General features: G+C 44.4%; 1 protein-coding gene across 1 annotated transcript in view; it reads left to right on the forward strand.

Annotated features, from left to right (window-relative positions):
* The window catches only part of tgfbr1b (transforming growth factor, beta receptor 1 b), a 111,721-nt gene that overhangs the window by 60,297 nt on the left and 31,601 nt on the right, over positions 1-19,823 (forward strand). The window contains exon 2 of the mRNA XM_083778554.1: positions 4,759-5,010. Coding sequence (XP_083634680.1) covers positions 4,759-5,010 — 252 coding nt within the window. The remainder of the gene's footprint in view (positions 1-4,758; positions 5,011-19,823) is intronic.

The following is a 19,823-nucleotide window of genomic DNA, read 5'->3' on the forward strand; positions in this document are numbered from 1 at the left end:
CCTCCCACACACATGCAGGGACAGTTTTGACGTGGGTTTTGACATTTAATAGTTTTGTGACATATTCAAATTAGCCCCTTACGCACACGATCGGTATCGGGCCTATCGATCGGTATCGGGCCTATCGATCGGTATCGGGCCTATCGATCGGTATCGGACATATCGATCGGTATCGGGCCTATCGATCGGTATCGGGCCTATCGATCGGTATCGGGCCTATCGATCGGTATCGGGCCTATCGATCGGTATCGGGCCTATCGATCGGTATCGGGCCTATCGATCGGTATCGGGCCTATCGATCGGTATCGGGCCTATCGATCGGTATCGGGCCTATCGATCGGTATCGGGCCTAGCGATCGGTATCGGACCTATCGATCGGTATCGGGCCTATCGATCGGTATCGGGCCTAGCGATCGGTATCGGGCCTATCGATCGGTATCGGGCCTATCGATCGGTATCGGGCCTATCGATCTGTCTCGGGCCTATCGATCGGTATCGGGCCTATCGATCGGTATCGGGCCTATCGATCGGTATCGGGCCTATCGATCGGTATCGGGCCTATCGATCGGTATCGGGCCTATCGATCGGTATCGGGCCTAGCGATCGGTATCGGGCCTAGCGATCGGTATCGGCCGATGATCGGGATGGGTCCCAAAGAACCTGCTGCAGGGGAGAATCCCTACGTTGTGTTACCAGTCGTTGCCCCTCTGAGGCAAATCAAGAACTGCCCAGTTCAACCTTTCTGCTCACGCTGAGGCCTCATTCACACATACCAAATGAACACGCTCTCTTCTGTCTGTGTTTCATGGCCGCCTCAATGTTTTTTTTCAATGGAAGTCACGTGGTTGGACAAAAACACTTCCATTGGAAAAAGCATCGAGGCGGCCATGAAACACAAACGGAACAGGGCCTCGGGAAAAGTCCACACACACCTTCGGCACGTCTCTGCACAAAGCACGACTCGAGTCACGCAGCGCCAAACAAAGCATCACTCTTGTGCACAGCGCCAAAACATTTCTGTCTCTCTGACACCCGTCTTGGTGTTTGTCAATGCATTGGCCTTGTGAAGTGTGACAGCTATGGATCTACTTGGGATCAATTTAGGGCAAGAAATCTGTGTGCGTGCGCTGAATCGAGAAGGATTCATTTATCAATTGTCGCTCGCCCATACAGTTACAAAAAGCGACATGTTGGTGTGGAATCTGTAATTTGTCCTAGTGTGTGCTACTGCTAAATGGCTCAAACCACCGGAGAGATTCCTTATACCTAACGCACAAACATGCATAATATGTACCTGTGGATGATGAACCCGTTCAAGACGGGAATCCCTTTAGGATATGGATTTGATACGGCTGAGGCAGGCGTAGATGGGCTGACGGTTCTCTGGAGGGAAGTGCAGTGTGCGAGGGGGACCCTATACTGAACCTTGTGTCACTTCCTGTCTGAAAAGCCCTGAACCGTTGGAGGCTGAATTACTCAATCTGTCTCCAGACGCTCTAGACTTAAAACTAGCTCTTTATATATAGCCTACTACCGCTTCTGTCAGCAAACGTGTGCGTGTAAGTGCGGGTGTATGTGTGTGTGTGTGTGTGTGTGTGTGTGTGTGTGTGTGTGTGTGTGTGTGTGTGTGTGTGTGACTGCGTGAGTGCGTGTGTGTATGCGTGCGACTGTGCTTGTGTGTGTGTGCAACTGCGCGCGCGTGCGTACAAGTGCGTGTGAGTGTGTGTAAAAGATGGCAGTGATTGGGGTGTCAGAGTGACTGCTAGTGAGTGTTACTCTGTGGAGGATAATGAGGGTGTGCGTGTGTCTTTATTCCCAAATGGTCGAGTCACTCAAGCGTATTCTCCTTCTCTCTCTCGTGCTCTCTCGTGCTCTCTTTCTCTCTCTCTCTCTCTCTCTCTCTCTCTCCTGTGTGTTTAAGAGACACATCCAATCCAAACCACAGACACCACAGTGTCAGTAATGTACAGGTCAACATTAATGTCCAGGCGCAAGTCTCAACTCGACAACCGCCCCTGAAGAGTCTGACTTGAGTTGAATTACTAAAAGCAGAATGCTTTTGCTTTTTGTGTATGTATTTATATAGGCCTATGCAATAGCAGATATACAAGCTCACAACACGGCATGAAGCAATGCATTGTGAGCTTGTAGATCAGGTATTTTCACTTTCTTGAACATTTGCTAGAGAGAGAGAGAGAGAGATAGAGAGAGAGAGAGAGAGAGAGAGAGAGAGAGATGGAATACATTGTTGCTGACATTTTGGACATATTTAATCTTGGCATTCTACAGAGTTCCCTCACTGCACTGTGTTACAGATGAGTTGTTCAAGACAGGTCTTGTACAGCAGCATATATGGAGTTTTCTTTTTCAACACAAACTTTGCACCGTTTTGCCAGTCAGTGTTATCTTTATAATGGTCTATAGTCCCAATAAAACCCCGACACGGAACTCTTTCCTCATTCCACACTCCCTCCCGCCCTCCCTCTCTTTCATACGTAGCACTTATCTACGCAGATGTTGGTTACTCGGAGCAGCTGAAAAGAGTGTGGCATGGAATGGTTTTGTGCAGATGCTGTCACATAGCAATTATGATTAGCGCTTTGCTACATCGGTGCTAGTCAACCGTTTTCAGGCCCATTATTGTTGTTGTTGTTGTTGAATACGATTTTGTCCATTTCCATGCTGCCTTGAATGATGTCCGGAGGATGACAGGAGAGATAACAGGCAAACGTTGATCAACATAACAATTATTCTGCATTCTCTAATTTGTTTGTTTTATTGTTTAGTAACTTGTGTAGAGCTTCATTTTTATTGGCTTTTATCGATGTGTATCTCTACACGTCATCACGCAGCACGTTTTCGTTTTAATAAATAAATAATACAATAGTTTTTATGGACCTTTGATATAAAAACACACAAATGAGAATTTTCTAAAAATATTGGCATCCATTGTTAGGTATGCCCATATGATGACCACGGATATGGTCTAAAAGTGTGAAAAACGTCTTTTTCATTTCACTACGCCTTTAAAGTTAGTTAAAGATCTATAAAGGGTCCATTTGGTCACCAACTACTGAAAAAGGGAAGAAAAAGAATCATTGAATTTTTGTCGTGAGTTCATGACAAATGTTTTGGAAAATTAACAGTAATTAAAAAGAAAATGAAGGAAACAAAACATTAAAGAGACCCATACAAATGTGTCCGCGACCCACACATGGGTCCCAACCCACTGTTTTGGGGGGATCCCGAGGCGTTCCAAGGCCAGTGAGTCGATGCGTTTCCTCCAACGGCTCATTGGTCTGCCCTGGGGGGTCTCCTCCCAGTGGGACGTGCCTCGAGGACCTCCCCAGGGAGACGCCTGAGAGGCATCCTAAGTTTCCTAAACCAGATGCCCCGAACCACCTAAGCTGGCTCCTTTCTACTCTGAGTGTCTCTTGTGTGACTGAACTTCTCACCCTATCTCTAAGGGAGATGCCAGCCACCTGTTGAAGAAAACTCATTTTGGCCGCTTGTATTCGCGACCTTATTCTTTCGGTTCATGACCATACTGGTGAGAGTAGGAACGAAGATTGCTCGGTAGACAGAGTGCTTTGCCTTCTGGCTCAATATCTCTTTTCGTCAGTGCGGTACAGTGACTGCCGCTCCGATTCTCTGGCTGATCTGACACCACATAAAAAAAAAAAATCCAACATATTTTTAACAGTCCACAATTTTTTCCATTTTCACATAATTTCTCTCGTCATATAATGATCATTAGAGTCAGAGCAATAACCCACCTATCTCCCAGTTAGAGTTCAGAGTTTTAATGAATGTAGACTAATGTGCAGGACGTAATTTACATACACAAGTGAGGGACTAAAGTTTTTTTTATTATTTTACCAAAAAATAAATCCTCTCTCTCACCTGTATGCCAGTGTGCCACTGATTACCGTCCTTGGTACCAACGTTGGCACCGATGCTGCCATAGGGGCGGCGGTGGCTCAGGGGGTAGAGTGGTCGGATGGAAACCGCACGGTTCCCACTTCCCAGTTCGAACCCGGCTCCCCCAGAGTCGGTGTCGAAGTGTCCTTGAGCAAGACACTGAACCCCTAATTGCTCCCGATGTGCAGGTTGGTGCCTTGCATGGGTCCCTCTGCCATCGGTGTGTGAATGGATGAATGAACCTAAGGGCGAGGTCGCGTGCACGCATCCGCCTAGGTGACGGCAGACTGCTGGGCGAGCGCTGGCACTTTGGCATGGATCAACATATGGAATGAATTCTGTACTGGCCATATATGGAGCGTGTCATGAGTATACAGGGTTTGATGAGGTCAGATCAACATATGGAATTAATTCTGTACTGGCCATATATGGAGCGTGTCTTGAGTGAACAGGGTCTGGATGTGGTCAGATCAACATTATGGAACGTCAGAACAGGTCAGCGGAGATCTAAGTGTACAGGGTTCGATGAGGGCCCTATGGGGACGGGGCCTTAATTTTCGGACCTGTTGAGAACTCTAGTTTTCGCCGGCTGCACTAATAATAACTAGTGCACTAATTCTAGAGTTTGAATGGACAGGTATCAGTCAAAAGGGAGACATCTAAGAGGACGGATGGATGGGGAAGGATCATCGACATATAGAATGTGATGTTTGATGTCAGATGTTAGTTTCTTGATGACAATATGTTGTTCTTGCTTAACTCTAAAACGCTCTGGATTAAGTAAATGCCTAAATTGTAAATTCTCTCTCTCTCCCTCCCCCATGGCGCCCTCCGCAGGCCTCCAGTGCTACTGCGAGCGCTGCAGCGCCAACTCCAGCTGCACCACGGACGGCGTGTGCTTCGTGGCGGTGCGCAAGGCCAGCGGCCGCATGACTACGGAGCGCAGCATGTGCGTGCACGAGAACGAGCTGATCCCGCGCGACCGCCCCTTCATCTGCGCCGTCAGCACCAAGGACGAGACGGGCATCTACCCCATGTGCTGCGACACGGACTACTGCAACAAGAACCCCGATCCCTCCGTGTTCCCCAGTGAGTCCTCTATCTGCATTTTTTTTATTTTAGTTTTTGTGCACATTTTAGTCACCTGGAATGCTTTAGTGCAGGGGTTTTCAACTGATTGTGACCACCACCCTGACTTAGAATCAACCTGGGGACCACTATTGGGTTGGGTGGGGATATGGGCTAAGATTAGTGCTTTTGTAAGTTAACACTTGCTATGCATCCCATGTGTATTATTTCACAATACATCCCACTGTTTCTCAACCGTTGACTACTGGTAAAATGTCCTAATAATAATGTCTCAACCAGACAATCCGGTGCACTTCCCCCTTCTTGAGATTCTAACTCCTGTCGTATCTGGACAATAATTCTATACTATATCGTGTAATTTGGGTCAACTACATTTCTGTGCTAAAGTCAAAATGTCTGCAAGTTTGAAGTCAATCACGCATAGTCAAGTACCTTGGCTGGTCAGGTGTGAGAGGAAGTTAGCATACTATTGTTTCAACGAAGAGGTCACTTGATTAAATCTCAGACGTCACTCTATGCATCTCCATGCCATTTGTATCTAAAAGTTTCAAACCACACCTAGAAAACCCAACTGTTTGATGGAAAACTGTATATAATGTCTGTAAATACAATGTTAGGGGTTCTTATAGCAGGCTAACCACAAGGGGTGGTTAGTCTGTCCGTGTGCTCCCGTGGCACAGCATGGCCACGTGGAAGCTGATGCTATTCCGTCACTCTGGACTCTGTCTTTTGATTGAATAAATGGTCAACTCTACACTTCAGCTCATCTCTGCCTGCGTGTTTCCTTCATCCGATCGTCTGAGCGGTCACCAGGTCATTCAGTTCACGGTTTCTCAACTAGTGGAAAGAACATTTAAAACAAATCAACAATTCCTACAATACTAAATCCATGGTCACGGACCACATGCAATTATTTTTTACTTTTTGTTTTACATTTTCATATACCTACCGCTGACCTGAGCGGGGCTCCCTAGCCCCTTGTGAGGAACAGGTGAAAATTGTCCTCAAAATGTCCCCATTTCTCACATTATAATATAGTTGTGTCTTGTGTGTATTCATGTGCTGACCTCAGTTTGTCAAACATGAAGCTCCAGACTTTTTTTTTTTTTTCAAACGGCGGAGGCCTTTATTCATTTCCCTTCAATGACACATTCGTCCAGGAATTAATACATAAAATTTGAATGCATTTTGCCAGGGGCCGGCCGGCCATGGCCTTGCAATGAGATATCTCAGCCTGGCAAGGCAGAGAATTGAATTCTGGTGACTATTGCAGTCTGTTGGGTGTGATGTGAATTCATGCTTTAATGCCATCTAAATGATCAAGGACGTGACGTGAGTTCACACAGTGACTCGTTCATGTAATTCAAGGTTAAGGTAAACTTTATTGTCCACAAGGGAAATTTGTCTTGGGCTTTCACCCCAGCTACAGCCACACATAAAACATCAATGACAACAAAAATACATTACAGACACAATTCCACAATTCCACAATTGCACACATGATGTGGATAATCTAGCTGTTTCAGAGCCTCGTTCAGCGACACATTTTTCACGATTTTTCGAGTCCCACGCTATACAAGCTTGTAGATCTGCTATTTTTCCAATAGCTGAAGTATAACATAATGCTTAAAACATTGTTTTAATGAATCATTACATTTTATTTTGTATAATCTGTCCAATCTGGCCCATTATTTCTTCAGCATCTGAGCCACGGACCACCATTTGTTTGACACGGTGGTTTGATTTGTTGACGAATCAACTCTCAACGAGTTAAATTAACATTGATTTTAGATTTGTTGACAAATCAAACCAAATGGACCCATACGGGTCCATTTGTTTTTGATTTTACGCTCGCCCTCATTTTCTTTTCCTGCCCACCGCTAAGGTTAGAAATAAGTTCAGGCATAGTTTTACTGGGGTTAACTTTAGGAATAGGGTACGGTTTTTGGCACCTTTTCCTGCAGGTATATGGTTAGGAATAAGGTTAGGTTTAACCCATTCTGAACGGGAACCCATTTTGGTGTTAGCATCATGTTATGCTTTAGCTATTTAAAAATAGCAGATCTACAAGCTCATAGCGTGCCACCGAGTGGCGCGCTACGAGCTTGTAGGTCTGCTATTTTTGAAACATCTTTCTGTGTGGAGTTTGCATGTTCTCTCCGTGTCCCCTAGGGTAGGTACCCTCACAAAAAACATGCAGTAATCCTGGTCACTAAACTGCCTCCCCCTGGCCAGCCGGGGCGCCTGATGGAGGGGAAAGGAACTGGTTGGAATAACGTGTTCCTTCCATGCGCTACGTCCAACCAGGGAAACTCCCCCCTGTCAGGTGTAAACTTGGACACTCAGGCATGAAGGAAGCATGAATTCAAGTCCGTTGCTCTCCCCTTGTCCCCCTTATATGGGGACTAGGTTGGTGGAGGGTGTGTAGAGCCCAGGATCACATTAGATATATTGACACAGGGGTGAAAAATGGGTTACAAAATCGTGGGATAAAAAAATATATATAAAAAAATAAAAAAAGACATATTTTCTGACACAGGCGGGGGGGGGGGGGGGGGGGGGGGGGTGGAGAATAAAACGGAATCCCACGTTCTTGGCATATCCCTGCAGCCCTCTGGGCGAGATCCAAAGAAATCAGCGAAGGGTCGTTATTGAGAAATGAACCCCAGCTGGGTGATTAGATCCTGACTGACACCATGTCGGCGGAGTCTTTATCCTTTATCCTCCTGAAGGGCTTAACCCACTCTGACCTGAGATCAGATTCTAAAAAATGTCTTCTACATCCTGACAGTTTTCCATTCTGACCTGAGATCAGATTCTAAAAAATGTCTTCTATACATCCTGACAGTTTTCCATTCTGACCTGAGATCAGATTCTAAAAAATGTCTTCTACATCCTGACAGTTTTCCATTCTGACCTGAGATCAGATTCTAAAAATGTCTTCTACATCCTGACAGCTTTCTGAAAAAACTACGTTTCTATGTCAGTCGTTCTTCGATTAAAAAAATAGCAGACCTACAAGCTCTACGAGCTTGTAGATCTGCTATTTTTAAATAGCTAAAGCACAACGTAATGCTAACACCAAAAGGGGTTCCCGCCCAAAATGGGTTAATTTCTCAGTAATGACTTGCTCCCCATCCATTATCGCACTTATCGCAATTAACCCATTTAGGCCTGACGTAAAAATTAAAAATTAAGTCTTCTAAATCCTGATAGTTTTCTGAAATGCCTATGTTCCTGTGTATCAGTGGTGCTCAATATTTCATGTCAAGGACCCCCAAAAAATATATGTAATTTGCCACCGACCCCCATCTGAAAAGATGTTGTTCCAGGGACCCCCCCCCCCCCAGTGTGGAAGCATAAAGCTGCCAAAATTCTAACGAAATGGCAAATATGAAAAGTCAATTGAAATAAAGATAAATGCTTTTTCATTTTCAGATATTGAACGCATTTAAGTGACAATATAATGCAATAGCATTTACATTTCATCTCCAGGTGTGCTCATTCTATGACGGCATGAAAAAGCAAAAGCAATTTACTTTTTTTTTCAAAGCGTAAAGTGCCGTGTGTACGACTTGAAAATGAAAATGCAATGCGATTTGCCTTTGCATTTGGTCATAGAATGAGCACACCTGGAGATGAAGCAAAAGCAAATCACATTGCATTTTCCTTTTCCAATTGGCATGTATCCTGATTCCCAACCCAGCTTTAATTAGGGTATTTGAAAATGTAATGTCGCATAATGTTGTATAGGACAGGTCTGATACTCACTGTGGTCTTCGTTCAATGTCAACATGACTTGGAAACAAATGGCTTTGAACATGAACTTGAACAGGTCCTGCTTTGAACATGAACTTGAGCAGTTCCCCCTCCCGTCTCCGCTATGCATGCGTCCGATATCTAAAATCAAAATCTTTGAGAGAGAGAGAGAGAGAGAGAGAGAGAGAGTATTCCTGACATTGAAACGAACTCTCTTGACGTCACTGTCTGGCGTGTTTAACCCATTTTGACCTGAGATCAGATTCTAAAAATGTCTTCTACATCCTGACAGTTTTCTGAAAAAGCTATGTTTGTTTCTATGTCGGTCGTTCTTCGATTAAAATAAATAAATAGCAGACCTACAAGCTCGTAGCGCGCCACTCGGTGGCGCGCTACGAGCTTGTAGATCAGCTATAGATGCTGCATCGAGTCCCACGCGCCGTATGTAGCTCACCATTTGAATTGGTACAACATGGACCGGCAGCAGTGGAACATCAGACGACGAGGCAAGGCTTCGTATCTCTCTCCATAACCACATAATCAATCCTCTACTACTGGGTTACGGCCTATTGGCCTGAATGTGTGAGCATGGAGCAGTGGACCGGACACAGCAGATGTCCAGGTATTTCTGCACAGACAAAGATAATGTCATTAAGCTGGTTTATCCAGTCACACGAGAGAGACTCGGAGTAGAACCCGCTGCTCCTTCGCCTGGGAAAGGAGCCAGCTTAGGTGGTTCGGGCATCTGGTTAGGATGCCTCTCGGGCGTCTCTCTAGGGAGGTCCTCGAGGCATCTGGTTAGGATGCCTCTCGGGCGTCTCTCTAGGGAGGTCCTCAATGCACGTTCCACTGGGAGGAGACCCCCGGGCATCTGGTTAGGATGCCTCTCGGGCGTCTCTCTAGGGAGGTCCTCGAGGCATCTGGTTAGGATGCCTCTCGGGCGTCTCTAGGGAGGTCCTCGATGCACGTCCCACTGGGAGGAGACCCCGGGGCATCTGGTTAGGATGCCTCTCGGGCGTCTCTAGGGAGGTCCTCGATGCACGTCCCACTGGGAGGAGACCCCGGGGCATCTGGTTAGGATGCCTCTCGGGCGTCTCTCTAGGGAGGTCCTCGATGCACGTTCCACTGGGAGGAGACTCCGGGGCATCTGGTTAGGATGCCTCTCGGGCGTCTCTCTAGGGAGGTCCTCGATGCACGTCCCACTGGGAGGAGACCCCGGGGCATCTGATTAGGATGCCTCTCGGGCGTCTCTCTAGGGAGGTCCTCGATGCACGTTCCACTGGGAGGAGACCCCCCGGGGCAGACCAAGGCGCAGTTGGAGGAAACACATAGGATTCACTGGCCTTGGAACGTCTCGGAATCCCCCGGGAGGAAGTCACTAATTTTGCTCTGGAGAGGGAAGTCTCCACTGTGGTGGAGATGTTGCCCCCGCGACCCGACTACGGATAAGCGGTTGAAGATGGATGGATGGATGGTTTATTTAGCAGCCAAATAAATAGAGCATTGACCATATCAAGCCAGGTCTCATGGCAGACAGTAGTACTAACATAATAATACAAAAGTAAACGGAGCATACAGTCATTCTGTGCGCCAACACAACACGGACATATCGTGGAAGTGACTCAGATCTTGTGCAAAACAAAAAGGAGAGCAGTGCACCACCCTGTGGCACCAACCGGCACTGCATACTGACTGTTACACGCTATACTTGAGGGGAGCCACGAAACCGCTAAGACCTGGATAGGATACGCATCTGTGTGTCACCTTATAGCTTTCAACCATTATTTTTAAACTTTAGCTGTTGAAAAAATAGCAGATCTACAAGCTCGTAGATGTGCTATTTTTTTAAAATCGTGAAATATATTGAATATATCAGGGGTCTGCAACCCGTCAAGTGTCATGTTTTTATTTTCTAGATCGTAAGTATGCCATATCAACATTAATTCATTTTAATGACACCACGTGAAAAATTACAACATATTTTTAAATATAAAGTTTTTCTTTCTTTTTAAATATTTTCTTTCACGTTGTTAATGATCATTAGACTCAGTTTATAGTTGAGTTTTAATTAATGTAGAATGCAGGATGTAATTTACACACAAAAGTGAGGGACTTCAATTATTTGACTGCATTTTTTTTAATAGTTTATTTAAAACCAAAAATAGTACTCTCTCATGTCTTGCCAGTGTGCCAGTGATCACCCTCCTTTGTGCCACTGTTGGCACTGGTGCCTAAGGTTCCCAACCCCTGGAATATATAATACTTTGAGAACCACTGACGTAGAAACATGGGGTTTTTCAGAAAACTGTCACAATTTAGAAGGCATTTGTAGGATCTGGTCTCCGATGGGTTAATTATCTATGGCGAGGAGCAGAGTTTGTTTGAATGCCTGGAGCTGGAATAATAGCCTTGTTTCTGACTTGCAGATCTCAGTCTTTGTTTTTTTCTTATTACAACTACACTCTGCTCTTCCTGACAGTCTCCCTACGCTGTCCGTGTCTGTCTTCTCTGTCTCTTTCTTTCTCTTATTTAATCAGTGAAAAATGTCTCCTTCCTTCCTTCCTTCCTATGCACCTTGAAATTAACCTGAGGCCGATTAAAAAATTAAAAAGCCCTCGAAATCAGATTTTTTTCAAATATGTGTTAAAAACAAAATCAAAGTTGAACTTCACGTCCTTACTTTGCCAATGATTTAGACACACACACACACACACACACACACACACACACACACCTAGCAGCGCTCACAGGCACTGGCCGTGGCACCCAGCTGGTTTTTAGGCAGTTACATGTACTGTATGTGCGCTCTGTGGTCGCCAGTCAAAAGTCAAACAGTACAAAGCTACAAACCTCTGCGTGCGTGCGTGCGTGCGTGCGTAGAGCTGTGGTCCAGAACCTCCAGATACACCAGCGGGGAGGCAGATGGTTTGTGGATGATGAGCTCTGGCTAAGGCGCTAGTTGGCCGCTGTCTGAACACTCGTATGCTTTGACCTCTGTAGCACCCTGCAATATCTGTCTCTGTCTCTCTCTCTCTCTCTCTCTCTCTCTCTGTCTCTCTCTCTCTCTCTCTCTCTCTCACCCGTCAGTCCGCGTCCTCCTCATCGTCCAGAGTCCTTCGTCGGGACACATTGTATCGTTATCTCTGAGGCATTTTCATTTTTTTCCAGCATCGTCGTCGAAAATCTAAACGCCCTTCCTTCCGTCTGTCCGTCCGTCTGTCTGTCTGTCGTGGCTCGGAAAACAATGTCACCAGATGTCATCGTTAACGATGTGTTGCCACGATGGCGATGATTGCGCTGTGTGGTGTGGCTTTGGTTTTGGTCCACGATGACGACCTTGACGACCATCTGCCCCAACGTGACATGTTGCTCTGTGTGTGTGTCCATCCGTCCACTCTGTTCTGCTCATTCGGGCCGTCAACAATTCACCATTTGTCAGCCTTTCTGAAAAACCTTATGTTTCCGAATCAGTGGTGCTCAATATTTCATGTCAAGGACCCCAAAAGTTATAGCCCCCCCCCCCCCCCCCATCTGAAAATATGTTGTTGGTCCCTGACCTCCCCAGAAGCAAAGATTTTAGTTAAAATGCTCACTCTGTAATAATCAAAGATTTGAGCCACATTTTCACGATTTTTTCAAAAATAGCAGGCCTACAAGCTCGTAGCGCGGCACTCGGTGCCGCGCTATGAGCTTGTAGATCGGCTATTTTTCAATAGCTAAAGTAGAACCCAATATGGGTAAAAATAAGAATTGAATGCACAGAATATCAATATGAAGCAACTGAAAAACACCTTATTTCAGTGGTAGTGGATGGAGAGAGAGGGGATTTTTGTCCAACCACGAAACGGCCACCAATGGGTGCAAAGAGGGGCACAGCCACGTGCAGGACTTGACAAAGGGTGAATTACACATTTACGTTGATTAATATGTCACACAAAATATTTGCGATTAACGATTTAATTTTGCATTGCAACATTGGGAATGTCACGAGGTGTATTTCTGTCTGCCTTTGTTAGGCTTTTGTTGCCAGACTGTTGCCTCTCTCAATTTCCAAATGTGCCTTCCGTCATACAGTCTGTAGCAACGGAAGCTCTGATCATGAGTAAACTATGAATGCTTCCGTCATACAGTCTGTAGCAACGGAAGCTCTGGTCATGAGTAAACTATAAATGCTTCCGTCATACAGTCTGGAGCAACGGAAGCTCTGATCATGAGTAAACTATAAATGCTTCCATCATACAGTCTGTATCAACGGAAGCTCTGATCATGAGTAAAATATATAAATGCTTCCGTCATACAGTCTGGAGCAACGGAAGCTCTGATCATGAGTAAACTATAAATGCTTCCGTCATACAGTCTGTAGCAACGGAAGCTCTGATCATGAGTAAAATGTATATGCTTCCGTCATACAGTCTGGAGCAACGGAAGCTCTATCATGAGTAAAATATATAAATGCTTCCGTCATACAGTCTGGAGCAACGGAAGCTCTGATCATGAGTAAACTATAAATGCTTCCGTCATACAGTCTGTAGCAACGGAAGCTCTGATCATGAGTAAAATGTATATGCTTCCGTCATACAGTCTGGAGCAACGGAAGCTCTATCATGAGTAAAATATATAAATGCTTCCGTCATACAGTCTGGAGCAACGGAAGCTCTGATCATGAGTAAAATGTATATGCTTCCGTCATACAGTCTGGAGCAACGGAAGCTCTATCATGAGTAATATATAAATGCTTCCGTCATACAGTCTGGAGCAACGGAAGCTCTGATCATGAGTAAAATATATAAATGCTTCCGTCATACAGTCTGGAGCAACGGAAGCTCTGATCATGAGTAAAATATAAATGCTTCCGTCATACAGTCTGGAGCAACGGAAGCTCTGATCATGATTAAAATATAAATGCTTCCGTCATACAGTCTGGAGCAACGGAAGCTCTGATCATGAGTAAAATATAAAGCGGAAGTGGAGCCTTCTCCCCACTTCCGTTTCATCTTTACAGTCACGCACATTTATCCTAATATAAATAGAAATCATCTAAGCATATATAGCTTGTTGCTTAGCAGAACTGGAAATAATAAAAAAATCCCTAAAGATATTTTAAAATATATTTTCGTGAACGGAAATAGCAGCTTCCTTAGTCGGATTTCGAGAGGTGTAGTTACTCTATATAGCATTCAGGAGGTGTAGTTCCAGACTCTATATAGCATTCAGGAGGTGTAGTTATATGTAGTTACTCTATATAGCATTCAGGAGGTGTAGTTCCAGACTCTATATAGCATTCAGGAGGTGTAGTTACTCTATATAGCATTCAGGAGGTGTAGTTACTCTATATAGCATTCAGGAGGTGTAGTTACTCTATATAGCATTCAGGAGGTGTAGTTACTCTATATATCATTCAGGAGGTGTAGTTACTCTATATAGCATTCAGGAGGTGTAGTTACTCTATATAGCATTCAGGAGGTGTAGTTCCAGACTATATATAGCATTCAGGAGGTGTAGTTCCAGACTATATAGCATTCAGGAGGTGTAGTTCCAGACTTTATATAGCATTCGGATATTGTGGAATAGTTGTCTGGCAGATATGACACATAAGGCAAGCAGACAATTTAACGTGGAAAATAATATTTCCAAAAAAAAAAAAAAATAGTGGAAGTAGTTGATTTACAAGCTTACAGCACGTCACAAAGTGGCTTATAAAAACATAGCACAGTAGCATGGCATTCACAGGCGCTGAATGTGAGCTTCTAGATCTCAATTTACTTGCTATGGTGCTATGTAGTGAGCTTGTAGATCTGCTATTTTATCTATTTTGCTATGTAGTGTATACTAATGAGCTTGTAGATCTGCTAACCACGGATACCTTGGCACCGGGAGATTTTGCCACCGAAAAATGTTGAAAACCGGTGGCATAAACACTCATGTTTCTATGCAGGTTTAGTTAGTCGCCCAGCTGTCCAGACAGAGTCATATTTCACGTTGATTGGAAATTCACAGCCCAGACGGTGGAAGTTCACTTCGTATTCTCTAGGACCAGGCTCTCAAGTAGCCGCAGGTGGAAGGAATGACAAATATATACGACTGACAAATATCTCCCAAAATATGCCCAAGTATCCTTGGGCAAGACACTGAACCCTACATTGCCTCCAATGAGTGAGCTCGCCACCATTGGTGTGTGTGAATGTGGGAAAGTGAGGACGCTGGCGTCGACTGTTCGCCGCTTCACCTCCCAATGTACGAACGAATGAACCGTTGTAAAGCGCTTTGAGCACTCTGAAAAGCGCTATATAAATGCAATTCATTATTATTATAAGCACTCTGGGTTTTTTTTACGTGAAGCAACCTCCTGCTGCCTCCTACATCATGTGCAACTTTATAACAGGTGGGTACGCAGGACTGTTGAGTGATATCCAACGAGCACTTCCAAACACACCTGTGTAAAGTGAGGGCGGCTCTTATCATCGCACATCGTCATACATCATCGTCATCACCCTCGTCTTCCATGTTTGTGTTTACACAATGTATGTGTTTACACACACACTCAACGTTGGACATTGGAGGTACTAGCGACCCTCAAACTTCACACGGGTGTGATTTTTAAGGAAGATAGAAAGAGGACAATTCAAGCTTTTCGCACAGTTGCGACGTTGGTGAGTTTGACGTTATTTAATACAATCAGACAGGCCTTTTCTCTTTGGAGGGATGAATGGGCTGTGCCCGTCAGCCACCAGCCTACATGGGAACGATGCAAGTTGGAACCTATAGTATGCAATATCCGTTGTCATAGCACCCGTTTTATCTGCTGTCTGTGTCCCTTTAGTGCCTCATTCAATTCAATCTGAATATTATTATTTTTTCTCCATTATTTAATTTGGCATTGGAGCCACGGACCACTATGGTATAAAAACCAACACTGCTCTACCTTGGTGACTCATACTCATCCATTTTCCACCCATTTGTCTGGCTAAAAATAGCATCAAATGGCTGCTAATGGCTATTAATCATTTGTGACCAGTGCCAGTATTTTCAACCACAAGTTGGCACTAATGAAATCTCACTATAGACCAAAATACAATTATTTTTCTTTTGGTGGTTTTCGTTTTACATTAACACAGTTGGAATGTTAAAGAATGTTTTTATTCCATCAGAACATCGTTTTAGTGTCATTAAGTCGTTGTATTTACATTGCAAAAATGTCTCTATAATTACAGATTATTTGCCGTATTTTGGGGGTGTAATTTTGTCTTCATGTAAGAAAAAAAAACAATGTGAGGTGTGAGGTGCAGTAAGCATGTGGAATTACAGAGGATATAATCGTAGGCATGTGACGATTCACTCGACTCACGATACGAACAACAATATTAGGTTCACGATGTGGTTTTTTTGCGATTTTCTTAAATACTAAGCATCGATAAATACTAAGCATTTAAAGTATGAGGTATAAAGTACAGCAGCCTTGTGTTCATACAACAGAAAGATTGGGTATTGTGTAATATTGACTTTATGTATCTTTCAGGACCTTTCACTGCTTTGTCTCAACCATTACTCTATGTGGCTCTGGTCTCAGCCACCGCCGTGTATTTTTTTACATTCCGTTTCTCTCCAAAGTTGAACGTTGCCACTACTGTTGGAGCAGCCATAAACTAACACAGGTTCATCCCGATGTTCTGGGCATCTTTGTAAAGTTAGTGTTGGTAAAAAGCAGGTTAAAGATTAACGTTTGAGCAGACTAACACCAGTCACTCTACCGTTCAATGTAGTAGAAGACCTGCGAGTTTACCCCGCTTACTTACAGGAAATAAGTTTGCTGCGACCATGAGACCCGTTTCTGAATTTGTCTATCGTGGCCCTCTGGAGTGAGTGTGGAATTATAGTGGCCCTCTGGAGTGAGTGTAGAACTATAGTGGTCCTCTGGAGTGAGTGTGGAATTATAGTGGCCCTCTGGAGTGAGTGTGGAACTATAGTGGTCCTCTGGAGTGAGTTTAGAACTATAGTGGTCCTCTGGAGTGAGTGTGGAATTATAGTGGCCCTCTGGAGTGAGTGTGGAACTATAGTGGCCCTCTGGAGTGAGTGTGGAACTATAGCGGCCCTCTGGAGTGAGTGTAAAACTATAGTGGTCCTCTGGAGTGAGTGTGGAACTATAGTGGCCCTCTGGAGTGAGTGTAAAACTATAGTGGCCCTCTGGAGTGAGTGTGGAACTATAGTGGCCCTCTGGAGTGAGTGTGGAACTATAGTGGCCCTCTGGAGTGAGTGTGGAACTATAGTGGCCCTCTGGAGTGAGTGTGGAACTATGTGACTCTTTGATACAGAGACAGTCATGGCAGCAAGACTTAACAGGAGAGGAGCAAAACTGTATATTTTTTAAAATCCGAACAGAGTTAATTTTTTAAAATCCGAACTGAGTTAATAACACAGGCAGACTCTTCACATACTAGAGCATGTGTGAAATAAATGTCAGCTGAAATGGAAACGTGTACATGTAGCTATAGGTGTAATGCTAGCAGTCCAGTAGGCTGACAGGAAATGGGGAGAGAGATGGGGGGTCACTCCCGCTGAGCCACGGCCCAGGCCTTTTCTCTTTATTCTATAATTTCTCCAGGGTCCGCAGAGAGGTGTGCCGCGGTCTGGTCGTGGACCGCGGTCCGCCTGTTGAGGACCACTGCTCTATAGCAGTAGTTCTCAAACATTTGACTGAGTGTACCCCTCTAAATAACTTTCATTCACGGCACGTCTGAATTACAATTGGTGTCTTACACACAGACAGACAGACAGACACACATACACACAACGCATGTTTAGTTTAAGCACAACGTCGGTGGATATTTTTTTCTTTGCAAGGAGTCGGGACTCAGGTTGAATCAGATTCGACCATAGACTCGACGTGGTAATAATAATAATAACAATAATATAGTGGCTGTTATTTGTGGTGCACTTGACATTTGGGGGGGGTGGAACGGTTGGGGGTGGCGAGTTGCATGTGGGCTGTGGGTGTCCACAGTGGATTCATGTCATGCACGTGGATCGTTTCGTTCCGTGGGAGGGACGGGGGGAATCGCTTCGGCCTGTGCCGACGGGGGAGAGGTGGAGGCGGGTGCATCTCCTTGCTGGCAGCCCCCAGGGCGAGACCTGCGGTTCTCTGGATTCTCCGACATCGTTGTGGGATATTTTTGAATGGGCTGTATTGTGATTGATTGACCGCATGTATGAAGTTTAAACAACTGAATACTCCGTTAAAATAACTTGAAAGTAAGTAATTAAGTTATTTAACTTACTTTCTTCCGACATCTTTCTTTTCCTCTTGTTGCTGCCCTCTGCTCTGCTGCGGGCTGGTGGGGAAGCGGTAGAAATGCCGAGAGCCTGCGCAGTACGGCTGTGCCGTGGCGATGTACACTGTACGGGGAGGGTACATCCCCACTGGCCTTTGGAAGCGGGCTCGTGCGGGGGAAAATAGTGCGTGGCCCAAGTGCAGTGTCAACCAGACACTTTTGCGCTCTGTGGAATGGGAAGCACTCCCGGCGCGGCGCTGTGACGTCATATACCACGAAATACGCACTTCTCAGTGTCTACACTCTCAATTGAGATTCACCTATTGAGATCTTGTAACTTTAATGTCAAGCCCTGTAATTAAGCCCTTATATGTCTCAGCTGTGGAAGTAAAAAGAGTTCTACTACTTGCCAGCACTATGACTGGGAGATTTCAATGGTCCTGAATGGGGGAAACTATGCCCAAACAAATTGCTCTATCGCAAAAAGTTAAAGTCGAATGCAAATATTTTTTTCGCTGTGAGTGGCCTGAGATATTGAGGTACACCATGTGCGATTGTGGTGTTGGTACGATCGAAAATGTGGTTATAAGAGCGAGTTAAGAATTGTCATTGGCGATAATTTCCTCGTAAGAATTATACAATGGAGGTCAATGAGCAGCTTGACTGTATTTGTGTCACTTAAAAGGCCGTAGTTCACATTCTGTATGTCTCTGTGCTTTGGTGGTCACATTGTGTGAAAGAGGACATGTGTGGCTACAAAATGACCAAAGAACATGCGTGTAAAATTAATATTTTGGCCAGGACGACAATTTGTTTGGTAAATTTTCAAGGAAAGAATTTCACTTTCCACACTCTAGTCAAAGAAGCCCCGCACTCTAAGTTGGCACTAATTAGGCGAAACGGCCTGCGATTGAACTGCGATTTCGGAAAAACCTTTTAACGTATTCGAATACGGTTTGAACCACGAAAAGGTCCAGAGTCGTGTGAGCTTTCTAAAGTTTAAATCACGTTTCTACGACAAAGTATGCCAGAGTAATGAGGCTGCAAAAGTGAGGTTGATTTAGAGATAAATCCTATACATTGTCAATGGGAGGAAAAAAACTATAAATAAAGTTAAATATTTTAAAAAGTATAAACTTTTTCAAAACAACTTTTTCACCAATGAAAGTTCAAAGATAGATGAACATTATAAAGTTTGAATGAAGTTTCAAAGTGAAAGTATGACGGAGTAATAAGAGCTCAAAAAAGTTAACTGTGAAAAATGGGACCTTCCATCGACTCTCATTATAAAGAATGTAAAAAAAAGTTAAAAAGTATAAAACTTTGTAAAAATTCAAATACAAGCAAACATCACTGCAAAGAGCTGAACAGTTTGAAGTTTGAACAAAATTTCTAGCATAAAGTATGTGGAAGTATAGTTAGGTGCCAAAAAAAGGGCGGAAATTGGAATAAATAAAGAAAGAATAAATATAAACTGGCAATGTGTGCTCGCTGTGGCGAGCCCACAATAACTAGTGTGTGCTCGCTGTGGCGAGCCCACAATAAAGTGTTACAATTACTAGAGTCTGGTTGCCCTTTGGGCAACCACACTAACTAAGTACTGCACCCGTTTTCTCAACTCACTGTTTCTCTGCAGGTCATTACTCTATAATAAGCCATATCTCCGAAACGGGTGTGGGTCAAACTGAACAACCGATATGTCAATTTGAAGCCATGGTTCCCTGCTTTCATATATGACATGAAAGCTCAAACGACAAACTCAAAAGAAAAATCCAATGACTTACCTGT

This window comes from Protomyctophum parallelum (assembly GCF_964188405.1).
Source record: "Protomyctophum parallelum genome assembly, chromosome: 12".
NCBI classification, from domain to species: Eukaryota; Metazoa; Chordata; class Actinopteri; order Myctophiformes; family Myctophidae; genus Protomyctophum; species Protomyctophum parallelum.